General features: G+C 31.9%; 2 protein-coding genes across 6 annotated transcripts in view; one reads left to right on the plus strand and one right to left on the minus strand.

The window, feature by feature from the left end:
• The window catches only part of LOC119604050 (transient receptor potential channel pyrexia), a 38,405-nt gene extending 19,899 nt beyond the window's left edge, over positions 1–18,506 (plus strand). Inside the window, exons 1-2 of one of the 5 annotated variants that reach the window (XM_037956406.1) lie at positions 9,339–9,425; positions 12,952–18,506. In XM_037956406.1, the coding sequence (XP_037812334.1) occupies positions 12,977–15,793 (2,817 nt within the window). In that variant the 5' untranslated portion in view covers positions 9,339–9,425; positions 12,952–12,976 and the 3' untranslated portion in view covers positions 15,794–18,506. Of the gene's footprint in view, positions 1–9,338; positions 9,986–12,951 lie in introns of those variants that run through there. The other 4 variants (XM_037956407.1, XM_037956405.1, XM_037956403.1 and 1 more) reach the window with 4 other exon arrangements.
• The window catches only part of LOC119604052 (28S ribosomal protein S9, mitochondrial), a 51,804-nt gene that overhangs the window by 27,944 nt on the left and 1,920 nt on the right, over positions 1–21,940 (minus strand). The gene's annotated exons all lie outside the window — the stretch shown is intronic.

A 21,940-nucleotide genomic window follows, 5' to 3' on the forward strand; every position in this document is an offset into this window, starting at 1 on the left:
AGTCTATAGTCTAGTCTATAGTCTTGTCTATAGTCTAGTCTATAATCTAGTCTATAGTCTAGTCTATAGTCTAGTCTATAATCTAGTCTATAGTCTAGTCTATAGTCTAGTCTATAGTCTAGTCTATAATCTAGTCTATAGTCTAGTCTATAGTCTAGTCAATAGTGTAGTCTATAGTCTAGTCTATAGTCTAGTCTATAGTCTAGTCTATAGTCTAGTCTATAGTCTATTCTATAGTCTAGTCTATAGTCTAGTCTATAGTCTAGTCTATAGTCTAGTCTATAGTCTAGTCTATAGTCTAGTCTATAGTCTAGTCTATAGTCTAGTCTATAGTCTAGTCTATAGTCTAGTCTATAGTCTAGTCTATAGTCTAGTCTATAGTCTAGTCTATAGTCTAGTCTATAGTCTAGTCTATAGTCTAGTCTATAGTCTAGTCTATAGTCTAGTCTATAGTCTAGTCTATAGTCTAGTCTATAGTCTAGTCTATAGTCTAGTCTATAGTCTAGTCTATAGTCTAGTCTATAGTCTAGTCTATAGTCTAGTCTATAGTCTAGTCTATAGTCTAGTCTATAGTCTAGTCTATAGTCTATAGTCTAGTCTATAGTCTAGTATATAGTCTAGTCTATAGTCTAGTATATAGTCTAGTCTATAGTCTAGTCTATAGTCTAGTCTATAGTCTAGTCTATAGTCTAGTCTATAGTCTAGTCTATAGTCTAGTCTATAGTCTAGTCTACAGTCTACTAGTCTATAGTCTAGTCTATAGTCTAGTCTATAGTTTAGTCTATAGTCTAGTCTATAGTCTAGTCTATAGTCTAGTCTATAGTCTAGTCTATAGTCTAGTCTATAGTCTAGTCTATAGTCTAGTCTATAGTCTAGTCTATAGTCTAGTCTATAGTCTAGTCTATAGTCTAGTCTATAGTCTAGTCTATAGTCTAGTCTATAGTCTAGTCTATAGTCTAGTCTATAGTCTAGTCTATAGTCTAGTCTATAGTCTAGTCTATAGTCTAGTCTATAGTCTTGTCTATAGTCTAGTCTATAGTCTAGTCTATAGTCTAGTCTATAGTCTAGTCTATAGTCTAGTCTATAGTCTAGTCTATAGTCTAGTCTATAGTCTAGTCTATAGTTTATTCTATAGTATAGTCTGTATAGCTTTTATCGTTTGATAAAGGCGATCGAAATTATATACATATTGAGTTGCCTTAAGAATTTTTCAGTCTGGGGGATTTTTTATACGAATTTCGCCAATATTTCATACAGAAAAATACGACCGGATCTTGTTTTTATTAAACTTGTTTAACTACGTTTTTTAAAGCTAAACAATTCTTAAAAATCATCAGACTTATAGAATCCGATTCATAGTTTGCTAAATTGGCTTTTATTAGAACCAGTTTTGTTCAAATGTTTAAATTTTTTTATAAAACTGAACTTTAAACCAGAAAATATTTGTTTTTAGACAAAGTTTTAATTATAATTTTTGTTAAAAAAAATCTAGTTAAATTTCGTTTAAGCTTTTATTTAACTTTAACATAACAAAATTGTTTTTTTATATTATTGTTATAAAATTATTTAATTATTTTATATAAAAAAACAACTGTTTATTATTACAATTTAATTATACTCTATTAATAGCAAAATTTTAAATATTATATTTAATATTATATATATTACTATATTATATATATAGGAAACCAGAATTGATTATTGCAATGGAAGATTTTTTAAAAGTTTTAAACAAAAAAGTCTGTTTAAAAATGTAAAAGAAAAAAAACAGCTGCATATTGATTAACAATTCCTAGTAAATAATTTAGCTTTAATTAAATTTAAAAGCGAAAAATATATAATCTTAAAGAGTTGTGGGTTTAAAATTATATTTAAACTAGAAATCAGAAATTGATAAACAAAATTTCCCCTTTTTATGATTATGTCATTAACGTTATTCATTAACGAATCAGAATCTATTCGATTTAAAAACTCATTCATATACGAATGCGATCCAGAATTTTCTTTTCGTCCTTGAGTTATTGAATTATTTATGTGAAACTACATTTAACAATTAATTTTAAAATGCTGAGTATTGATTAACAGTTATTATTCTTTTAAAGTTGTTAAATTATGGAAAATTTTATACCACAAAATATATAAAATAAATATCTTTTGTAATATTCATTAATAAAAGTAAACATTGATGATGACTATCAAATTAACTCTTGTAGAGAAGTTATATAGAAGTGGGCTAAATTTATTTTAACTAACATTTAAATACAGTATTTAGTTTGCAACATGTTATTTAAATAGAAAAAACTTAATTGATTAATTTTAATTAACTAGACTATAGACTAGACTATAGACTAGACTATAGACTAGACTATAGACTAGACTGTAGACTAGACTATAGACTAGACTATAGACTAGACTATAGACTAGACTATAGACTAGACTATAGACTAGACTATAGACTAGACTATAGACTAGACTGTAGACTATAGACTAGACTATAGACTAGACCATAGACTATAGACTAGACTATACTAGACTAGACTATAGACTAGAACTATAGACTAGACTATAGACTAGACTATAGACTAGACTATAGACTAGACTATAGACTAGACTATAGACTAGACTATAGACTAGACTATAGACTAGACTATAGAACTAGACTATAGACTAGACTATAGACTAGACTATAGACTAGACTATAGACTAGACTATAGACTAGACTATAGACTAGACTATAGACTAGACTATAGACTAGACTATAGACTAGACTATAGACTAGACTATAGACTAGACTATAGACTAGACTATAGACTAGACTATAGACTAGACTATAGACTAGACTATAGACTAGACTATAGACTAGACTATAGACTAGACTATAGACTAGACTATACTATAGACTAGACTATAGACTAGACTATAGACTAGACTATAGACTAGACTATAGACTAGACTATAGACTAGACTATAGACTAGACTATAGACTAGACTATAGACTAGACTATAGACTAGACTATAGACTAGACTATAGACTAGACTAGACTAGACTAGACTATAGACTAGACTATAGACTAGACTATAGACTAGACTATAGACTAGACTATAGACTAGACTATAGACTAGACTATAGACTAGACTATAGACTAGACATAGACTAGACTATAGACTAGACTATAGACTAGACTATAGACTAGACTATAGACTAGACTATAGACTAGACTATAGACTAGACTATAGACTAGACTATAGACTAGACTATAGACTAGACTATAGACTATACTATAGACTAGACTATAGACTAGACTATAGACTAGACTATAGACTAGACTATAGACTAGACTATAGACTAGACTATAGACTAGACTATAGACTAGACTATAGACTAGACTATAGACTAGACTATAGACTAGACTATAGACAAGACTATAGACTAGACTATAGACTAGACTATAGACTAGACTATAGACTAGACTATAGACTAGACTATAGACTAGACTATAGACTAGACTATAGACTAGACTATAGACTAGACTATAGACGACTATAGACTAGACTATAGACTAGACTAGACTAGACTATAGACTAGACTATAGACTAGACTATAGACTAGACTATAGACTAGACTATAGACTAGACTATAGACTAGACTATAGACTAGACTATAGACTAGACTATAGACTAGACTATAGACTAGACTATAGACTAGACTATAGACTAGACTATAGACTAGACTATAGACTAGACTATAGACTAGACTATAGACTAGACTATAGACTAGACTATAGACTAGACTATAGACTAGACTATAGACTAGACTATAGACTAGACTATAGACTAGACTATAGACTAGACTATAGACTAGACTATAGACTAGACTATAGACTAGACTATAGACTAGACTATAGACTAGACTATAGACTAGACTATAGACTAGACTATAGACTAGACTATAGACTAGACTATAGACTAGACTATAGACTAGACTATAGACTAGACTATAGACTAGACTATAGACTAGACTATAGACTAGACTATAGACTAGACTATAGACTAGACTATAGACTAGACTATAGACTAGACTATAGACTAGACTATAGACTAGACTATAGACTAGACTATAGACTAGACTATAGACTAGACTATAGACTAGACTATAGACTAGACTATAGACTAGACTATAGACTAGACTATAGACTAGACTATAGACTAGACTATAGACTAGACTATAGACTAGACTATAGACTAGACTATAGACTAGACTATAGACTAGACTATAGACTAGACTATAGACTAGACTATAGACTAGACTATAGACTAGACTATAGACTAGACTATAGACTAGACTATAGACTAGACTATAGACTAGACTATAGACTAGACTATAGACTAGACTATAGACTAGACTATAGACTAGACTATAGACTAGACTATAGACTAGACTATAGACTAGACTATAGGACTAGACTATAGACTAGACTATAGACTAGACTATAGACTAGACTATAGACTAGACTATAGACTAGACTATAGACTAGACTATAGACTAGACTATAGACTAGACTATAGACTAGACTATAGACTAGACTATAGACTAGACTATAGACTAGACTATAGACTAGACTATAGACTAGACTATAGACTAGACTATAGACTAGACTATAGACTAGACTATAGACTAGACTATAGACTAGACTATAGACTAGACTATACACTAGACTATAGACTAGACTATAGACTAGACTATAGACTAGACTATAGACTAGACTATAGACTAGACTATAGACTAGACTATAGACTAGACTATAGACTAGACTATAGACTAGACTATAGACTAGACTATAGACTAGACTATAGACTAGACTATAGACTAGACTATACACTAGACTATAGATAATTATAAAAAGTACCGAAAATGTCGTGGTAGAGAGTGATGAAAAGATCTCTTTGCCGATAACTACTCTAAACTAATTTGAGCAATTACAACTCTGTCTGATAAGAATGAGGACTTAAATCCACTCTTAATTAGAATGTGTATCAATTTACTTTATTGCAGAAAATCATAAAGACTTTTAATTAAACCCCGTCTAAGATCATATCGGTGAAGAGAAATACATACTTTTTACTGCTTTATAAATAGCAGTAAAATGTTTAATAAAATGTTAAATGATTTCTAATTAATAAAAACATTTACAAGTTGTATAGTTTAGATCTTCGAATAATTAATAAATTAAAAAAGTTGTACTTAAGAAAATTCTTTATATTGCATCCATTAACTAAAAACTACATAATTCTAAAGATTGCAGTTATGAGTTCTTAAGAGACGTTTGTCACTGGTATTATACAATTAATAATTTATTTTAACATAAATTAAACAAACTGGTTTCAACAATATTCATTTTAAAGAATGCAATTTATTCTACAAAGTGATTTGAATTATTGAAGAACATTTCAAAACTTTATCAAGGAAAAACTCAAATGATATTGAAATTAAGAAAGACTTAATTTTTACCATTGTACGAGTACGATATTAAAAACACATTATTAATTTACTAGGTTAAAAGATCAAAGTACTAAAATATTTTATAGCTATTATAAAGAAAGTCTAACCTTTTTGTCATCCTATTGAAGAGTAATTTATATTCGTGGTTAACGAATAAAATTTAAATATTGTTTATTTGATTTAGTTTTTATAACCAATTTTGCCAATTTCATTAAACTAATTTATATGGGAAATTATTTATGTATGAAATCATATAACTAACACTTAATAACAAACTATTTTTAAGGCAGACATAGAGATCAAACTCTAAACAAATATTTAACTAAAAACCGATCTTTTTGTGTGAAAAAACAAATTTACATTTTCGTATATGGCTAATTCATTGGACCATAAGAAAAAAACTTAAATAAATATATGTCACACATGATAATACAAATAAATCATCAAAAATAAAGTCCAAAATTAATATAATTTACAATATGAAAACAAAACAGCAACAAAAACGCAAACCTCTAATTGTATGTTAATAATTAATTTGACAAAAAAAAAAACAGAAATTTGTTTATAATAAATATTGAAAATATAAATGAAATGCGAACTACGACATGAAGAGGTTTAAATAAATTTTTTGTTGTTAATTTATTTGTTTAGACTACGCTTAACAACAAAATCAAATAAAAAACAACAATTCAAAATGTTGTGATTAAATTCCAATTTTCTAAAAGATGTTCGCAGAATTCTATTTTGGTTAAAAAACAGCTAAATTTGAAAAAACATACAAATCAGGGATGGAAAATTGAAATACTACAATAGTACTAACTTATTCCAAAAAGAGTATCTTTTTAGGTTTTAAAATACTAAACTAACTTTCAGATGGAATAGATACAGAGACTACAGAATAGATTATAGAATAGCCTATCGCCTAGATTACTAACTAGACTGTGGACTAGTCTAGACTATAGCCAAGACAATATACTATATTATAGATTAGACAGGATTATATACTACATAGAGTAGACTATAGACTATAGAGTAGACTATAGAGTAGACTATAGACTAGACTATAGACTAGATTATAGACTAGACTATAGACTAGACTATAGACTAGACTATAGACCAGACTATAGACTAGACTAGACTAGACTATAGACTAGACTATAGACTAGCTATAGACTAGACTATAGACTAGACTATAGACTAGACTATAGACTAGACTATAGACTAGACTATAGACTAGACTATAGACTACACTATAGACTAGACTATAGACTAGACTATAGACTAACTATAGACTAGACTATGACGAACTATAGACTAGACTATAGCCTAGACTATAGACTAGACATACTAGACTATACGAGACTATAGACTAGACTATAGACTAGACTATAGACTAGACTATAGACTAGACTATAGACTATACTATAGCTAGACTATAGACTAGACTATAGACTAGTAGCTCTAGACTATATACTAGACTATAACTAGACTACTAGACTATAGCTACTAGACTATAGACTAGACTATAGACTAGACTATAGACTAGACTATATACTAGACTATAGACTAGACTATAGACTAGACTCATAGACTAGACTATAGACTAGACTATAGACTAGACTATAGACTAGACTATAGACTAGACTATAGACTAGATAGATAGACTAGACTATAGACTAGACTATAGACTAGACTATAGACTAGACTATAGACTAGACTATAGACTAGACTATAGACTAGACTATAGACTAGACTATAGACTAGACTATAGACTAGACTAGACTAGACTATAGACTAGACTATAGACTAGACTATAGACTAGACTATAGACTAGACTATAGACTAGACTATAGACTAGACTATAGACTAGACTATAGACTAGACTATAGACTAGACTATAGACTAGACTATAGACTAGACTATAGACTAGACTATAGACTAGACTATAGACTAGACTATAGACTAGACTATAGACTAGACTATAGACTAGACTATAGACTAGACTATAGACTAGACTATAGACTAGACTATAGACTAGACTATAGACTAGACTATAGACTAGACTATAGACTAGACTATAGACTAGACTATAGACTAGACTATAGACTAGACTATAGACTAGACTATAGACTAGACTATAGACTAGACTATAGACTAGACTATAGACTAGACTATAGACTAGACTATAGACTAGACTATAGACTAGACTATAGACTAGACTATAGACTAGACTATAGACTAGACTATAGACTAGACTATAGACTAGACTATAGACTAGACTATAGACTAGACTATAGACTAGACTATAGACTAGACTATAGACTAGACTATAGACTAGACTATAGACTAGACTATAGACTAGACTATAGACTAGACTATAGACTAGACTATAGACTAGACTATAGACTAGACTATAGACTAGACTATAGACTAGACTATAGACTAGACTATAGACTAGACTATAGACTAGACTATAGACTAGACTATAGACTAGACTATAGACTAGACTATAGACTAGACTATAGACTAGACTATAGACTAGACTATAGACTAGACTATAGACTAGACTATAGACTAGACTATAGACTAGACTATAGACTAGACTATAGACTAGACTATACTAGACTAGACTAGACTAGACTATAGACTAGACTATAGACTAGACTATAGACTAGACTATAGACTAGACTATAGACTAGACTATAGACTAGACTATAGACTAGACTATAGACTAGACTATAGACTAGACTATAGACTAGACTAGACTACTAGACTATAGACTAGACTATAGACTAGACTATAGACTAGACTATAGACTAGACTATAGACTAGACTATAGACTAGACTATAGACTAGACTATAGACTAGACTATAGACTAGACTATAGACTAGACTATAGACTAGACTATAGACTAGACTATAGACTAGACTATAGACTAGACTATAGACTAGACTATAGACTAGACTATAGACTAGACTATAGACTAGACTATAGACTAGACTAGACTAGACTATAGACTAGACTAGACTATAGACTAGACTAGACTATAGACTAGACTATAGACTAGACTATAGACTAGACTATAGACTAGACTATAGACTAGACTATAGACTAGACTATAGACTAGACTATAGACTAGACTATAGACTAGACTATAGACTAAACTATAGACTAGACTATAGACTTGACTATAGACTAGACTATAGACTAAACTATAGACTAGACATAGACTACAGAAAAACTATACTATAGACTACAGAAAAACTATACTATAGACTACAATATTCACTAGACTATGGATTAGACTATAGACTAGACTATAGATTAGACTATAGACTAGATTATAGATTAGACTATAGACTAGATTATAGACTATAATATAGAGTAGAATATAGACTAGACTATAGTCTACACTTTAGATTAGTCTATTGACTACTATGTGGACTATTTAACAAAGTTTATAAGTTAGAAAAATTATCGAAAATGTCTAGAGGGTTCCGCGGTATTTTACAAAATCTAAAAGTACCGGAAAAAGTACTAAAGTACTATATTTTCCATGCCTGATGCAAAACATAAAAAATTACACGCCAAGCAAAAACTAAACATTAAATGACTGATGTTTCAAACCAAGTTAGTAAAAGCTGCTGAAGTTGTTCAGAGACAACTTTTGGAATCTATCACCAACACATAAACCACCATTACTAACACTACCACAGCAACAGCTGTGGCGCTGTATCTGTTTGGTTATTGCTTGCTAAAAATCAACGAAACATCGATCGTTGATCATTTTCAGTTATTTTTTTTATTTCTTTTTATTATTAGTTTTAATTTTAAAATTTAAATTTCAGTTTAATTTGAACTAACAATGAATACGGTTGTCTTTATAAAAATGGCACGATTAACGAGAGTTTTAAAATAATAAAAGTGAGATTTTGAAAAAAACAGTTAATTAAAACGAAATTTGAAACCAAGTGTTTTTAAAAATCAAACAAACTACAGACAACAAGAAAGAATAAATAAAATATAGAAAGAATAAATAATATATGAAATGAAATTAGAAAATACTTTATCAAATTGGCAGCATCCATGGATTTGGCTGGAAACAGTGTATAGTGTCATTTTTTACTAAACAAAAAAAATCTTAATTTCCCAAATAATAATTTTAATAAAAAACAATTGAAAAGATTAAATTAAATTGAAATTCTCAAGTTATAAAAATTTAACATTTACTTAAGTAGTAGCGGCATAGTAGAGCTTGCATCTGTTAATTTTCTTTTTTGTTTCTAATTAAAAAAATTTCTTGTTGAATTAACTCAACATTTGCAACACAAAAGTATTGTTATAACATACTAACTAAATATTCAAAAAAAATCTTGGCTAAAATTGCTTAAATTAGCAATTAATTAAGTGGAAAAAACTGTGTTTCAAATATCAAAAACAGAAGAAAAAAAAACAAAATTTGAAGTTCAAATAGAATTTGAAAAGTACGATTATTCAATCAATAAGAATGAGAAAAAGTTTAATTGTAACAAATAAATGTATTTATTATTATTATGGAACTGGTGGTGGTGTGTTGCTTAAAAATTTATATTTATAAATATTTTACATAATTTAATTTGTTTAAAAATAAAAATAATTAATTCAAGAAAATATAATAAAATGTAGATTTTGGTTTGTTTTGTAACCAGACTGTTAGACTGACTGATCAGACCCTGAGTTTTATAACTTAAACAAATAATTTTTCAATTTGAGTTCAATAAACTTAAACTTAAACAAAATGTTTGGAACTAGTTGGCCGTTTTTAGCTAAAGGTCAAATTTATGAAATATTTCGAAAGGTCATATTTAGAAGAAGTTGTTTCATTGAAGATATTTTTGAATAAAATTCAAAAATCTTTTAAGCTCAATTATTTAACTAACGTTTTAAGAAAATGTATGCTATTAGTTGACTAGATACTATGACAAAGGTCAAATGTTTAAAGATATTTCTAAAAGTGTGTTTTTAAGAACTTCTTAAATCTTGAACGGAAATTGTGAAAGTGTCCCAGTAGATAAGTTCTTTCACCAATCACACAACAAGTGTATTTTTTATGAAATTTGTCATCACTTTTTCTATTGTTTAGTTTAGACGACTTCAAACCGGCTTGAAATTTCGCTCAATATCTGATAGACCAGACATGGAAAATTCAGTACTTTGGTACTTTTTTTTTCAGTGCTTTTTAATATTGAAAAAACCGTTCTAACCCGTTCAAATTTTCTATACTTTTTCTAACCTTTTAACTTTTCATAAATCTTTTTATAAGTCGAGTCTACAGTCTAGCCTGTAGTCTACTCTATTGTATAAACTACAGTATAGTCTATAGTATAGCCTATTGTGTAATCTATAGTCTAGTTTAAGGTCTAGTCTATAGTCTGGTCTATAGACCAGTCTATAGTCGTGTCTAGTCTGTAGTCTAATCTATAGTATATCCTATAGTGTAGTCTATAGTCCAATCTATAGTCTAGTCTATAGTCTAGTTTATAGTCCAAGGTTTAGTCAAAGGTCTAGTATATAGTCTAGTCTATAGACCAGTCTATAGTCTTGTCAAGTCTGTAGTCTAGTCTAGTTTATAGTATAATCTATAAACTAGCCTATCGTATAGCATATAGTCTAGTCTATATTCTAGTCTATAGTCTAGTCTATAGTATAGTCTATAGTCTAGTCTATATTCTAGTCTATAGTCTAGTCTAGTCTATATTCTAGTCTATAGTCTAGTCTATATTCTAGTCTATATTCTAGTCTATATTCTAGTCTATATTCTAGTCAATAGTCTAGTCTATATTCTAGTCTATATTCTAGTCTATAGTCTAGTCTATAGTCTAGTCTATAGTCTAGTCTATAGTCTAGTCTATAGTCTAGTCTATAGTCTAGTCTATAGTCTAGTCTATAGTCTAGTTTATAGTCTAGTCTATAGTATAGTCTATAGTCTAGTCTATAGTCTAGTCTATAGTCTAGTCTATAGTCTAGTCTATACTCTAGTCTATAGTCTAGTCTTTAGTCTAGTCTATAGTCTAGTCTATAGTCTAGTCTATAGTCTAGTTATAGTCTAGTCTATAGTCTAGTCTATAGTCTAGTCTATAGTCTAGTCTAGTCTAGTCTATAGTCTAGTCTATAGTCTAGTCTATAGTCTAGTCTATAGTCTAGTCTATAGTCTAGTCTATAGTCTAGTCTATAGTCTAGTCTATAGTCTAGTCTATAGTCTAGTCTATAGTCTAGTCTATAGTCTAGTCTATAGTCTAGTCTATAGTCTAGTCTATAGTCTAGTCTATAGTCTAGTCTATAGTCTAGTCTATAGTCTAGTCTATAGTCTAGTCTATAGTCTAGTCTATAGTCTAGTCTATAGTCTAGTCTATAGTCTAGTCTATAGTCTAGTCTATAGTCTAGTCTATAGTCTAGTCTATAGTCTAGTCTATAGTCTAGTCTATAGTCTAGTCTAGTCTAGTCTATAGTCTAGTCTATAGTCTAGTCTATAGTCTAGTCTATAGTCTAGTCTATAGTCTAGTCTATAGTCTAGTCTATAGTCTAGTCTATAGTCTAGTCTATAGTCTAGTCTATAGTCTAGTCTATAGTCTAGTCTATAGTCTAGTCTATAGTCTAGTCTATAGTCTAGTCTATAGTCTAGTCTATAGTCTAGTCTATAGTCTAGTCTATAGTCTAGTCTATAGTCTAGTCTATAGTCTAGTCTATAGTCTAGTCTATAGTCTAGTCTATAGTCTAGTCTATAGTCTAGTCTATAGTCTAGTCTATAGTCTAGTCTATAGTCTAGTCTATAGTCTAGTCTATAGTCTAGTCTATAGTCTAGTCTATAGTCTAGTCTATAGTCTAGTCTATAGTCTAGTCTATAGTCTAGTCTATAGTCTAGTCTATAGTCTAGTCTAGTCTAGTCTATAGTCTAGTCTAATTTAGGATCACATTTAACTTATTATATTAGTATTAGTCTATAGTCTAATTTATAGTCTAGTCTATAGTCTCTGGGAGTTTGTCAACAGAATTGTTTGGAAATTTTCAGATTTAGCATTGTCCACGGCAAGATGATGAATACTTCCAATATGATAACTAGGAGCGGATCCTGGTCTAAAGAACTAAATTCATGTTGTGTTAAAATTAGAACACCACTACCAGTCTGAGCAAAGTATATATACTCAAGACAATTTCATTTAAACAACTTTATGGATTTAATAAAACGTGATTTTAAACACAATTCGCTCTATATTACGTAAAATAATAGTTTTTAACAAAAATTGTTTAAACCGACAAATAAAGCTAAATCTTTTAAATATTTTATAAAAGCTTAATATTGCACCTCAGCGCACTTGTTATTTAATTAATTGCTTAAAAACATATTTCTATAAAAATTATGTCAAGCTTTACTAAAACCTTAACTGTTTTGTCTCTTCCTCCAAAAAAACAGATTCAAATCAATACCGCCTAATCTTATGGTAAGATGGCGTAACAATACGGATGCTATGATAGAAGCTCAATATCCAACACCCGGAGAATTTGAATATATGGAATGTGGTCCATCGCCACCAGCTGAAAGTGCACCCAGTATGTATGATAGTTTCGAAGAGCCAACCAGTGAATTAAGTGTACAAATATGCAACGACACTTTGCGCATAAGTCTAATCGATCAAATGAAAAATGCCGCCGGTCGCATACGCTATTTTGAGGATATCGAACAGGGCAATGTGATTGGTGAAAATACAAAAACACACTTTGAATCCGCCTCGCAAATAGAGAAGAATTTATGTTTCCTATGGTCAGCATTTCTTAAGAGATGGGATCTCTTGCAGAGTCTATTGGATATAGGAGCTGAATTGAATTTTTGTGATCAAAATGGTATTACCGCTTTGCATTTGGGTGCGTTTAGTGGTTGCCTGTCAACGCTCACGTTTCTGGTGGGCAAGGGCATGAATGTTAATTTCCAGCCGAAATGTTATACTCCCCTACATTGTGCAGCATTTGGTAATTCGCCTGAGGCGGCGAAATATTTAATTAGTAATGGTGCCCAATTGACAATAGATACAAATAAGCCCAATTGTGAAGAAAGTCTATTGCATTGTGCGGTGAGAGCTAATGCTCTGGAGTGTTTGCAGTTGTTTATAGACGAGGGAGCAGATGTAAACTCCCTTAAGCCAAATGGCACTAATGCTATACACTTGGCAGCTGATTTGGGTAATGCTCAGTGTCTGGAGATTTTACTCAAGGCCAATGGAGCAGATCCTAATGTTAGAATATGCATACGTGAAAAAGAATCTACAGCTTTACATTTAGCAGCCGATGAGGGAAATGTAGAATGTGTAGATTTGTTATTGGCCAAAGGAGCCGATGCTAAACTAAAGAATCATAGAGGCTTTACCGCACTACATTTAGCAGCACGCACTTCTAGTCTAGAGTGTGTAGAATCTCTGCTGAGAAATGGTAATGCCGATGCCAATGCTGAAGACTTTGATCATAGAACTCCCTTACACGCGGCGGTGGGAAAATCTGAAAATGCTTTTGATATCTTAGAACTACTAATACAATGGGGAGCCAATGTTAATCATAAGGATATTTATGGTTTTACAGCCCTACATTTGGCCGCTTTGGATGGTCTGGCCCAGTGTGTGGAAATGTTAATTTACCATGGAGCTGATGTTACGACAAAGTCGAAAAAAGGCACTTCTGCTTTAAATGTTATTACACGCAAAACACCCGCTTCTGTAGCTATGATAAGACAAAAATTAGATGCCGCTATTACTTTACATCATTCTCAAGATCCCGTGAATCGTGAAGTGGAATTGGAGCTGGATTTTCGTCAACTCTTGCAGCATTGTCATCCTAGAGAAATTAGCTATTTGAATACTTTTGTGGATGAAGGACAAAAGGAAATCTTAGAGCATCCTTTATGTTCTTCATTCCTGTACATTAAGTGGGGCAAGATAAGAAAATACTATATAGGACGTTTAATATTCTGTTTCTTCTTCATACTCTTCCTAACCCTATACGTACTCACTGCCCTGGCCCACAATTGCTATAACGGCAGTAAAGATGACAACACCACCATACAAGCTCAGGAACTGTGTCAGAAACAATCTATTTTGGGTGACATGTTACGCAACAATCCCTTTGTCATGGAAATGCAATGGTGGGTTCTGGTGGCCATTACGGTAGTGGAAATCTTTCGAAAATTGTATGGCATAACGGGTTATTCGTCATTCAAACATTATGTCACGCAGGTGGAGAATATAATGGAATGGTTTGTCATCACGAGTGTATTTGTTATTTCGTATATTTATACCAAACAAACATATACCTTTCAAAATCACATAGGAGCCTTTGCCGTGCTGTTGGGCTGGACCAATCTCATGTTAATGATTGGTCAATTGCCGGTATTCGATGTTTATGTGGCAATGTACACTAGGGTGCAAGGAGAATTTGCCAAACTATTTATGGCCTATTCTTGTATGCTGATTGGTTTTACTATATCGTTTTGTGTGATATTTCCCTCCTCCTCATCATTTGCTAATCCATTTATGGGTTTTATATCCGTACTGGTAATGATGATAGGAGAGCAGGATTTATCACTACTCATCAATGATCCCGATGGCAAGGATCCACCATTTCTTTTGGAAGTTAGTGCTCAAATAACATTTGTGCTGTTCTTGCTATTCGTTACAATTATATTGATGAATTTGCTGGTGGGTATAGCGGTCCATGATATACAAGGCCTTAAAAAGACCGCTGGCCTTTCTAAACTGGTTAGGCAAACCAAATTGATTTCTTATATAGAATCGGCTTTATTTAATGGTTATTTACCCACCTGGCTGCGCAATTTGCTGCACTACACAGCTTTAGTATCGCCCCAAGCCTATCGCGTAGTATTGTGTGTAAAACCTTTAAATCCCAGCGAAAAACGTTTGCCGCGAGACATACTAATGAAAGCCTATGAAGTGGGTAAAATGCGCAAACATTTTGGTCACACCATATCGGCCAAATCATCTGATGCTACTTATCTTTCATATAAAAACAAATACAATAGCGAAAGCAATCAAACACCTACGACACCCTATGCGACAGAGGATTTCGAAGCCACCGTTTTGTCAAATATCAATACTAAAATCGATGATAATAGTGAACGTATTGAGTATTTAACACAAGAAATTCAAGAGCTGAAACAGGCTTTAATAACCCAACAACAACAGGCTAGCAAAGTTATAGATAAATTATTGATTGTCATATCGAATCAACAGAAAAATAATTTAAGAAAATAGTTTTTAAGAAAAATAAAAAACGAACAAAGAATTTTTTTAATTAAGTCTTTAGATTTTAAGTGACTTCCTTAAGCAAAAGTAAAAAAGTGTCCTTTTTAAAAAAATTTTATAAAACATTAATAGTTTGTATAAAAAACTGAGAAAATTTTGAAATTATATACACATTACGAGTAACTACTTTCCAAAAAAAATGTAATCTTAAAATATTTCCACAAACATTTTTTAGTAGAAATTTATAAGAATTTTATTTTTATGTTAAATTTATATAGAAGTTTTTAAGTTTGTATAATTTTATAAAAATTATTTTATTTATTTTTTAATTAAAATTATTTTCTGAAATTTTGTTTTAATATTTATTTAAATATATTTTAATTGTTTAATGAAACTAGAATTTAGTTAAAGTTATTTTCTATAACTTCATTTTGAAAGGAAAATGTATGTTACATCATTCACATGGACCATTAGCGGACCTTTGGAGAGCTACTTTATCAGAGTCTCTGATGGGAATCGTACACATGAACCCCGGACTGACAGACTAGAACTAACCCAACTGAGTCAATTGATTTTTATCATCTATTTATAGGATTCGAAAGAAATAAATCAGTTTCAAATTCTATTAATTACTTTTAAAACCCTTTCTTATAGCACCGAAATAAACGTAACAGATCTTTGGATGTTTTTAAAGATTAAGGTATTTCGTTTTAACTACCAAAATTTCGTGGAATAGGAATTCCCTCAAGTCAAATGGCTCTAACACCATCCTCTTGAAGCAACCTTTTTGAGTTAAAACCCAGTGTTTAAGAGATTTTTAAATGTATCTAAACCCAATATAAGCGAAAAGGAATACTCAGATTTTCATTTACCGGTTGATGAGGGAAATACTTGATAATGAATTTGAATACAAAGTGGAAAAAGTTCCCCTTAGGTTATATAAGAATAATCTTCATAACAGAAAAGGTTTTGCAGTTTCGTTTAGATTCCAATCGGATCTTTTAGCAATTAAAAGAATTTGTCTGAAATGTATTTTTACAGCTTTCAAATGTTTACTGTACATCGTTAACAATTGTTTCTTCGTTCCGAAACGAACAGTCATACTCGGTGCGCTGGGAAGGGAGGATGAAATCGACGCATTCACTAATATTTCCCTAACTGTAAGGCACTTGTTCCAACTATATGCAATGGCTCAGATCAGATGGTCTAGTGAAACCACCTGTCTGATGATGCCCCTAAGTCTAGCTTATTGTTAAGCTTTCGCAGACAGCAAATAAGAACGCTGCTATCGGTAATAACGGGTCATTGTAGTATTGTCAATCATGTCAGAAGAATGGACTTCCAGTACAATAACTACTGCAGAAGTTTTCACAATGAGGAGGAGGAGGAGACTTTAACTCCTCTCCTCTGTCCGACATTTAATGGGAACACAGAGCTCATTTTGGATCTGCAAGTAAGAACACAGCTATCGATAATAACGGGACATTGTGTTATTGGCAATCATGCCAGAAGAATGGGCCTCCAGTACAATGACTACTGCAGAAGTTTTCACAACGAGAAGAAGACTATAACTCCCCTCGTCTGTTACTGTCCGACATTTAATGAGAACAAAGAGATCTATTTTGAATCTGCTGTTCTCTCTTGTATGGAGGATATATCAGGGATAAATCTAAAGAATATGCTAAATTTCGTGAATCGAACCGGTTGGTTTAACTCTAATACATAGAAGTACTGAAAAAGAACTTCAGAAGCAATGATTTTTATCACAGGCTTGATGTATAGTTTCGAACCTTCACCATACTTATTCCAGGCACTAATTAGCAAGAGGAAAAATGATGCTCAAAGCGCTGGCTGACATCACTTGGGCAATGCATAAATGAACCTTGTTGGCACTGACGATTGGCCGGTCAGTGGTTAATTATGCTGATCCAGTGTGGTCTCCTTCACGTAGTGATACCTAGTGTAGAAACATTCAAAGCATACAAAATGTTTCTCTAAGGACTGTTTTGGGCTGCTTGCAAATTACCCAAGAACATCAACTACACGAGGATCCAAAGTCTATCCCAGTCAAGGAACACTTCATGTTAACAAAAAAACTTAACATCTCACAGTTGAATGACACCCTGAGGCATGTCAGAAGGGACCATCGAGTATACGAAGAAAACATACGTTATTGTGTGCCTAAGATCGATCCTCTTATACGGTTGCTTTGATCGACATTCATAGAGACTCCTTCAATACCGCGCTCACATGACACCGCATAACTGTCGTAGGTACTTGATGATCAACTACAGCCTATAGCAGACATTGAAGAAAATCTGCCGCGAACAACCAGAAAAGATCTGGCCCAACTGATATCGCGATTGAGCACATATTCAACAGCTATGACAATGGATTTAGGGACGCACAATTTTTAGACCCCCTTGATTAGATAAAATTTTAGCTTTTACAACAACATAGTTTTTTTACGTCGGAAGTAATTTTTATGCCAATTTTTAAGAAGACATTTCAGTTTCTTAATAAAAATTTAAAGAAAATGAACTTTTCCCTTTTGAAAATATTACTTTTAAAGTATCGATAATGCAGTGTATTTCCAAAATTAAAGCATGAAATTAAAGAAAATAATTTTTATAGCATTAGAACTAACATTTAGAGAAAAAACTCTATAACACACTAAAAATTTTACAAAAACCTTTAACTTTTTTTTAGAAATTACATTAGAAAGTACACATTTTTAGCATATTTTCCCAAATAATATTTGCAGTATTTAATATACAAAATTATAGCACTGAATCATAAAAATTTGATGATAAATTTATTTATTATAATTAATTTATAATAAAAATCTATATATATTTTTCTTTAAATCAATTATTTAAATTATTATTTTTATGATTAACTATAATTTCTATTATTTTTCTATAAATATTATTTTTTAAGGCTGTGTGTGTTTTTGCCGACAGAGTTTGCTAAACATTTTTTAATGTGTATTGTTTTTTTTTTTTTTTTTTTTGCTAGCAGTTAAGATTTTGATTAAGTTGAACAAAAAATCTATTCTTTGTTTTCTTTTGTTTTTTAATGTGTATAATTAAAATAAACAATTTATATTTTATCGTTATGTACATAAAGCTATAAATATTTGTTTTATTTGTTGACTTTTGAAAAGTACTGGTGAGTAGTCACAAGAGATAGATACAAGTACGAAAAGAAGTCAATCAAAAAATTGGTGAAAACAAATACATACATATGTATATAAGTAGAAATCAAGTTTATAATGTTATAATGGAAACTTTTTAGTCATCATAATATAAGAGAAAGTTAAGAATGGACTTATTTAATAAGGTTTTCGAAAATCTATCATACATTTTAAAAGAAAACTTTGAAAAGTTATGGAACAATTACAATATTCTAAAAATACAGGGAAAATTTTATAAACAATTTTACAAAAATAATTTTTGAACAGTTTTCCATTTAACGAAACAAGTTTGTCTCGCAGAATGCTTACAAGTTGTCCATTTACCGTAACAAGAGATCTCCCTAAAAGATAGTTTAGTTTGTCAAAGTTCCTTGTAATGACGATTAAAAAAAAAAAAAACATTTTAAAAGTAACACAAAGGACTTTTTTTAAGTTCTGTGGTACTCAGGCCGTTTTGAAAAAGCTTCACTAGGGTTCAGATTGACAGAGATAGATAGATGCTTAGTTTCTTAATATTTTACTTAAAACTGAAATCATTTCCTAAAAATAGCATAACAATTAGTTAAAGAGTAATAAATCCGAATCTAATCCGGGGATCTAAAAATTGTGCAATTTCAATGGGATGCTCCCCAATTTTCAAAAAGTGAAGAAGGGTTGGCTGATCAGTTACATATGTGGTAGATCTCATGAAGAACCCGGTCATAAGCTGGGCATGTCGTTCCCAACGCCCATTGTAATGCAGTTGTTAAACAGATATATCCTATACTAATGAGATAATAAACAATTTAATTAAACAATTCAAAAATACAAGTGAACCGTACTAATTAAGCATTGGATAGATCAGAAATTTACCTCGTCTTCAGTGTCTAGATTATTGAGTCAATCGACAAGAGAGTCGGCTCACTGGTCCCGTTATGATACCCTGAAACGGATCACGCTTCGACCCACCCATGGGACATTACGTGTCTACCTTCAGTGCGGAATCAAACCGACCTGATGCACAAACAAAAGATATTATCCTATTCATATCCAACCTGGATAGGTCCACTGTATCGTGGAACAACCTTAAGTAGGCCCTAACAACCTTAGGTAGGCCCTAAGGTTGCAGTTCTAATAGCCGAGAGGGAGAGACAATCTCAAAGGAAATGTTCAATAATCTCCTTCTCATCCTCATCATAACAACATCTACGGAAGCCCCAACAAACTGTGAGACCTTCAACCATCATATCATCATACGAAGATCCTGCTGAATTATAGATTTACAGCAGGAAAGTGGAACATCAACAATTGTGTCAGCATCGTTGATATGTAGGCGAGTACCAGCCTTCGCTACTGCATTCGCAACATTATTCCCTGGAACATTCGCATGTCCCGGTACCCAGAGAAGTTCTAATGGTTCGCCATCTCGTTAAGAGACCCCCGACATTCGGGAACCAGTCTGGAAGTCCTATAGATTCTAGTTACGAATTTTATTGCATGCTTACTGACATTGAATAATCTATAGTACTTCATCCAGTTTGCCGCTCTTTTTATGGCTGAGATTTCAGCTGCATTGTTAGTGCAGCTTAAAGATCACCCTTTTATTAATGTGGAAGCCGCCTCCCACACACCTTGCTGACTTCGATCCGTCCGTGTAGACATCAATCGATCTATCTACTTAATAAAGAAGGGTAGGAGAGCAGTAGTCATTGTTAGCAATTGTCTAATAAGGTATAGCTTTTAGAGCTAGACAATTGCAAAGATGAGTTATTTTTTGTTTTTCTTCATCATCAAGATCAACTGACAACTTTTGCAGAAGTTATTGTATGAATGATCCAAAGTTGCAGTAATCTAGAATTTGGTGAAACCTAGAAGTTAAACTGTTTTGTATCCATCAATACAAGCCAACAATGATCTAGTGATCGAGCATGGATACCATCGGTTCTAAGCATTAATAAAGCATATTTCAGAAATATGTTTTTTAATGGCTGAGAGAAAAATACCACAGAATTAGTCAATTTCTGTTTCTGCCACCATGGTTTCAGCTCTAATCAATAATTCAGCAATATTATTGCCTCGGTGATATTTGATTGGATTCAGAACCTTTTCAAGAGGTTATCTGTTTGAAGACGATTACTACATACAACATTATTGGTTTGATTACAACCTCAAATAACCATTTCATGTTACTTAGGCCCAGTGTGCACATTTACAGAAACAGGTTCATAATATCGAAGTATGTTTCGGAACTTAAATAACATGTGGTTCGAACAGAATGAAACAACATGCCATGAAGCATACATCACATACTCGATCATCCGATTTAAAACCCTTTAGACTTCTTCTTTGTTCTTATATTAAATCGCTGGTCTAAGCCATCAAACCGTCAACATTATAGGAGCTAAAATACCACATAGAAAGTTTCGTCCGATTTGTGTGCTTGAATCATGGAAAATGGGGTTCTGCGTAGTTATTTATGCCAGCACTTCTGCAGAGAGCTTTTACAAGGGAGAAGACATAACTTAGGACACTTTTTTTTCGTCACTCGACAATGTTTTTTCCAATGGCCTTTTCGACATCGAATGGTAGCTTGACGAAAACAGGGGGAAACAGGTTTAACGGCGGCTTTGATTTGGGGGTTGGAAAAGCAAACAGATCTTCAAGCTGCTGAATTCAAAACGAATTTTGGTCATTTAAGTGCTGGAATCCTATGGATTCAAACCAACTACTCTACGAATTAGACTGCCAGAATAATAGAAGAAGCGATTCAGTTGGAAGGGTAGTTCTTAGTGTCGCACTCGCCCTACAAACCGTCTGCCATGGGGGAGTCAACATGGGTTATTGGATTCATCGCACTTAAGTATTCACATGTTTTAGGCTTAGGTAAGAATCAATCATAGGAGTTCATTTAAGTATTACTCTCTACTTCCAGATTTAAAACAGCTCGTTTGATTCACAAAGTTTAGGATATTTTTAAGGCA

The sequence above is a fragment of the Lucilia sericata genome, unplaced genomic scaffold (genome assembly GCF_015586225.1).
Source record: "Lucilia sericata isolate MDLA Ls3-8-SP2 unplaced genomic scaffold, ASM1558622v1 Contig000357F_arrow, whole genome shotgun sequence".
NCBI classification, from domain to species: Eukaryota; Metazoa; Arthropoda; class Insecta; order Diptera; family Calliphoridae; genus Lucilia; species Lucilia sericata.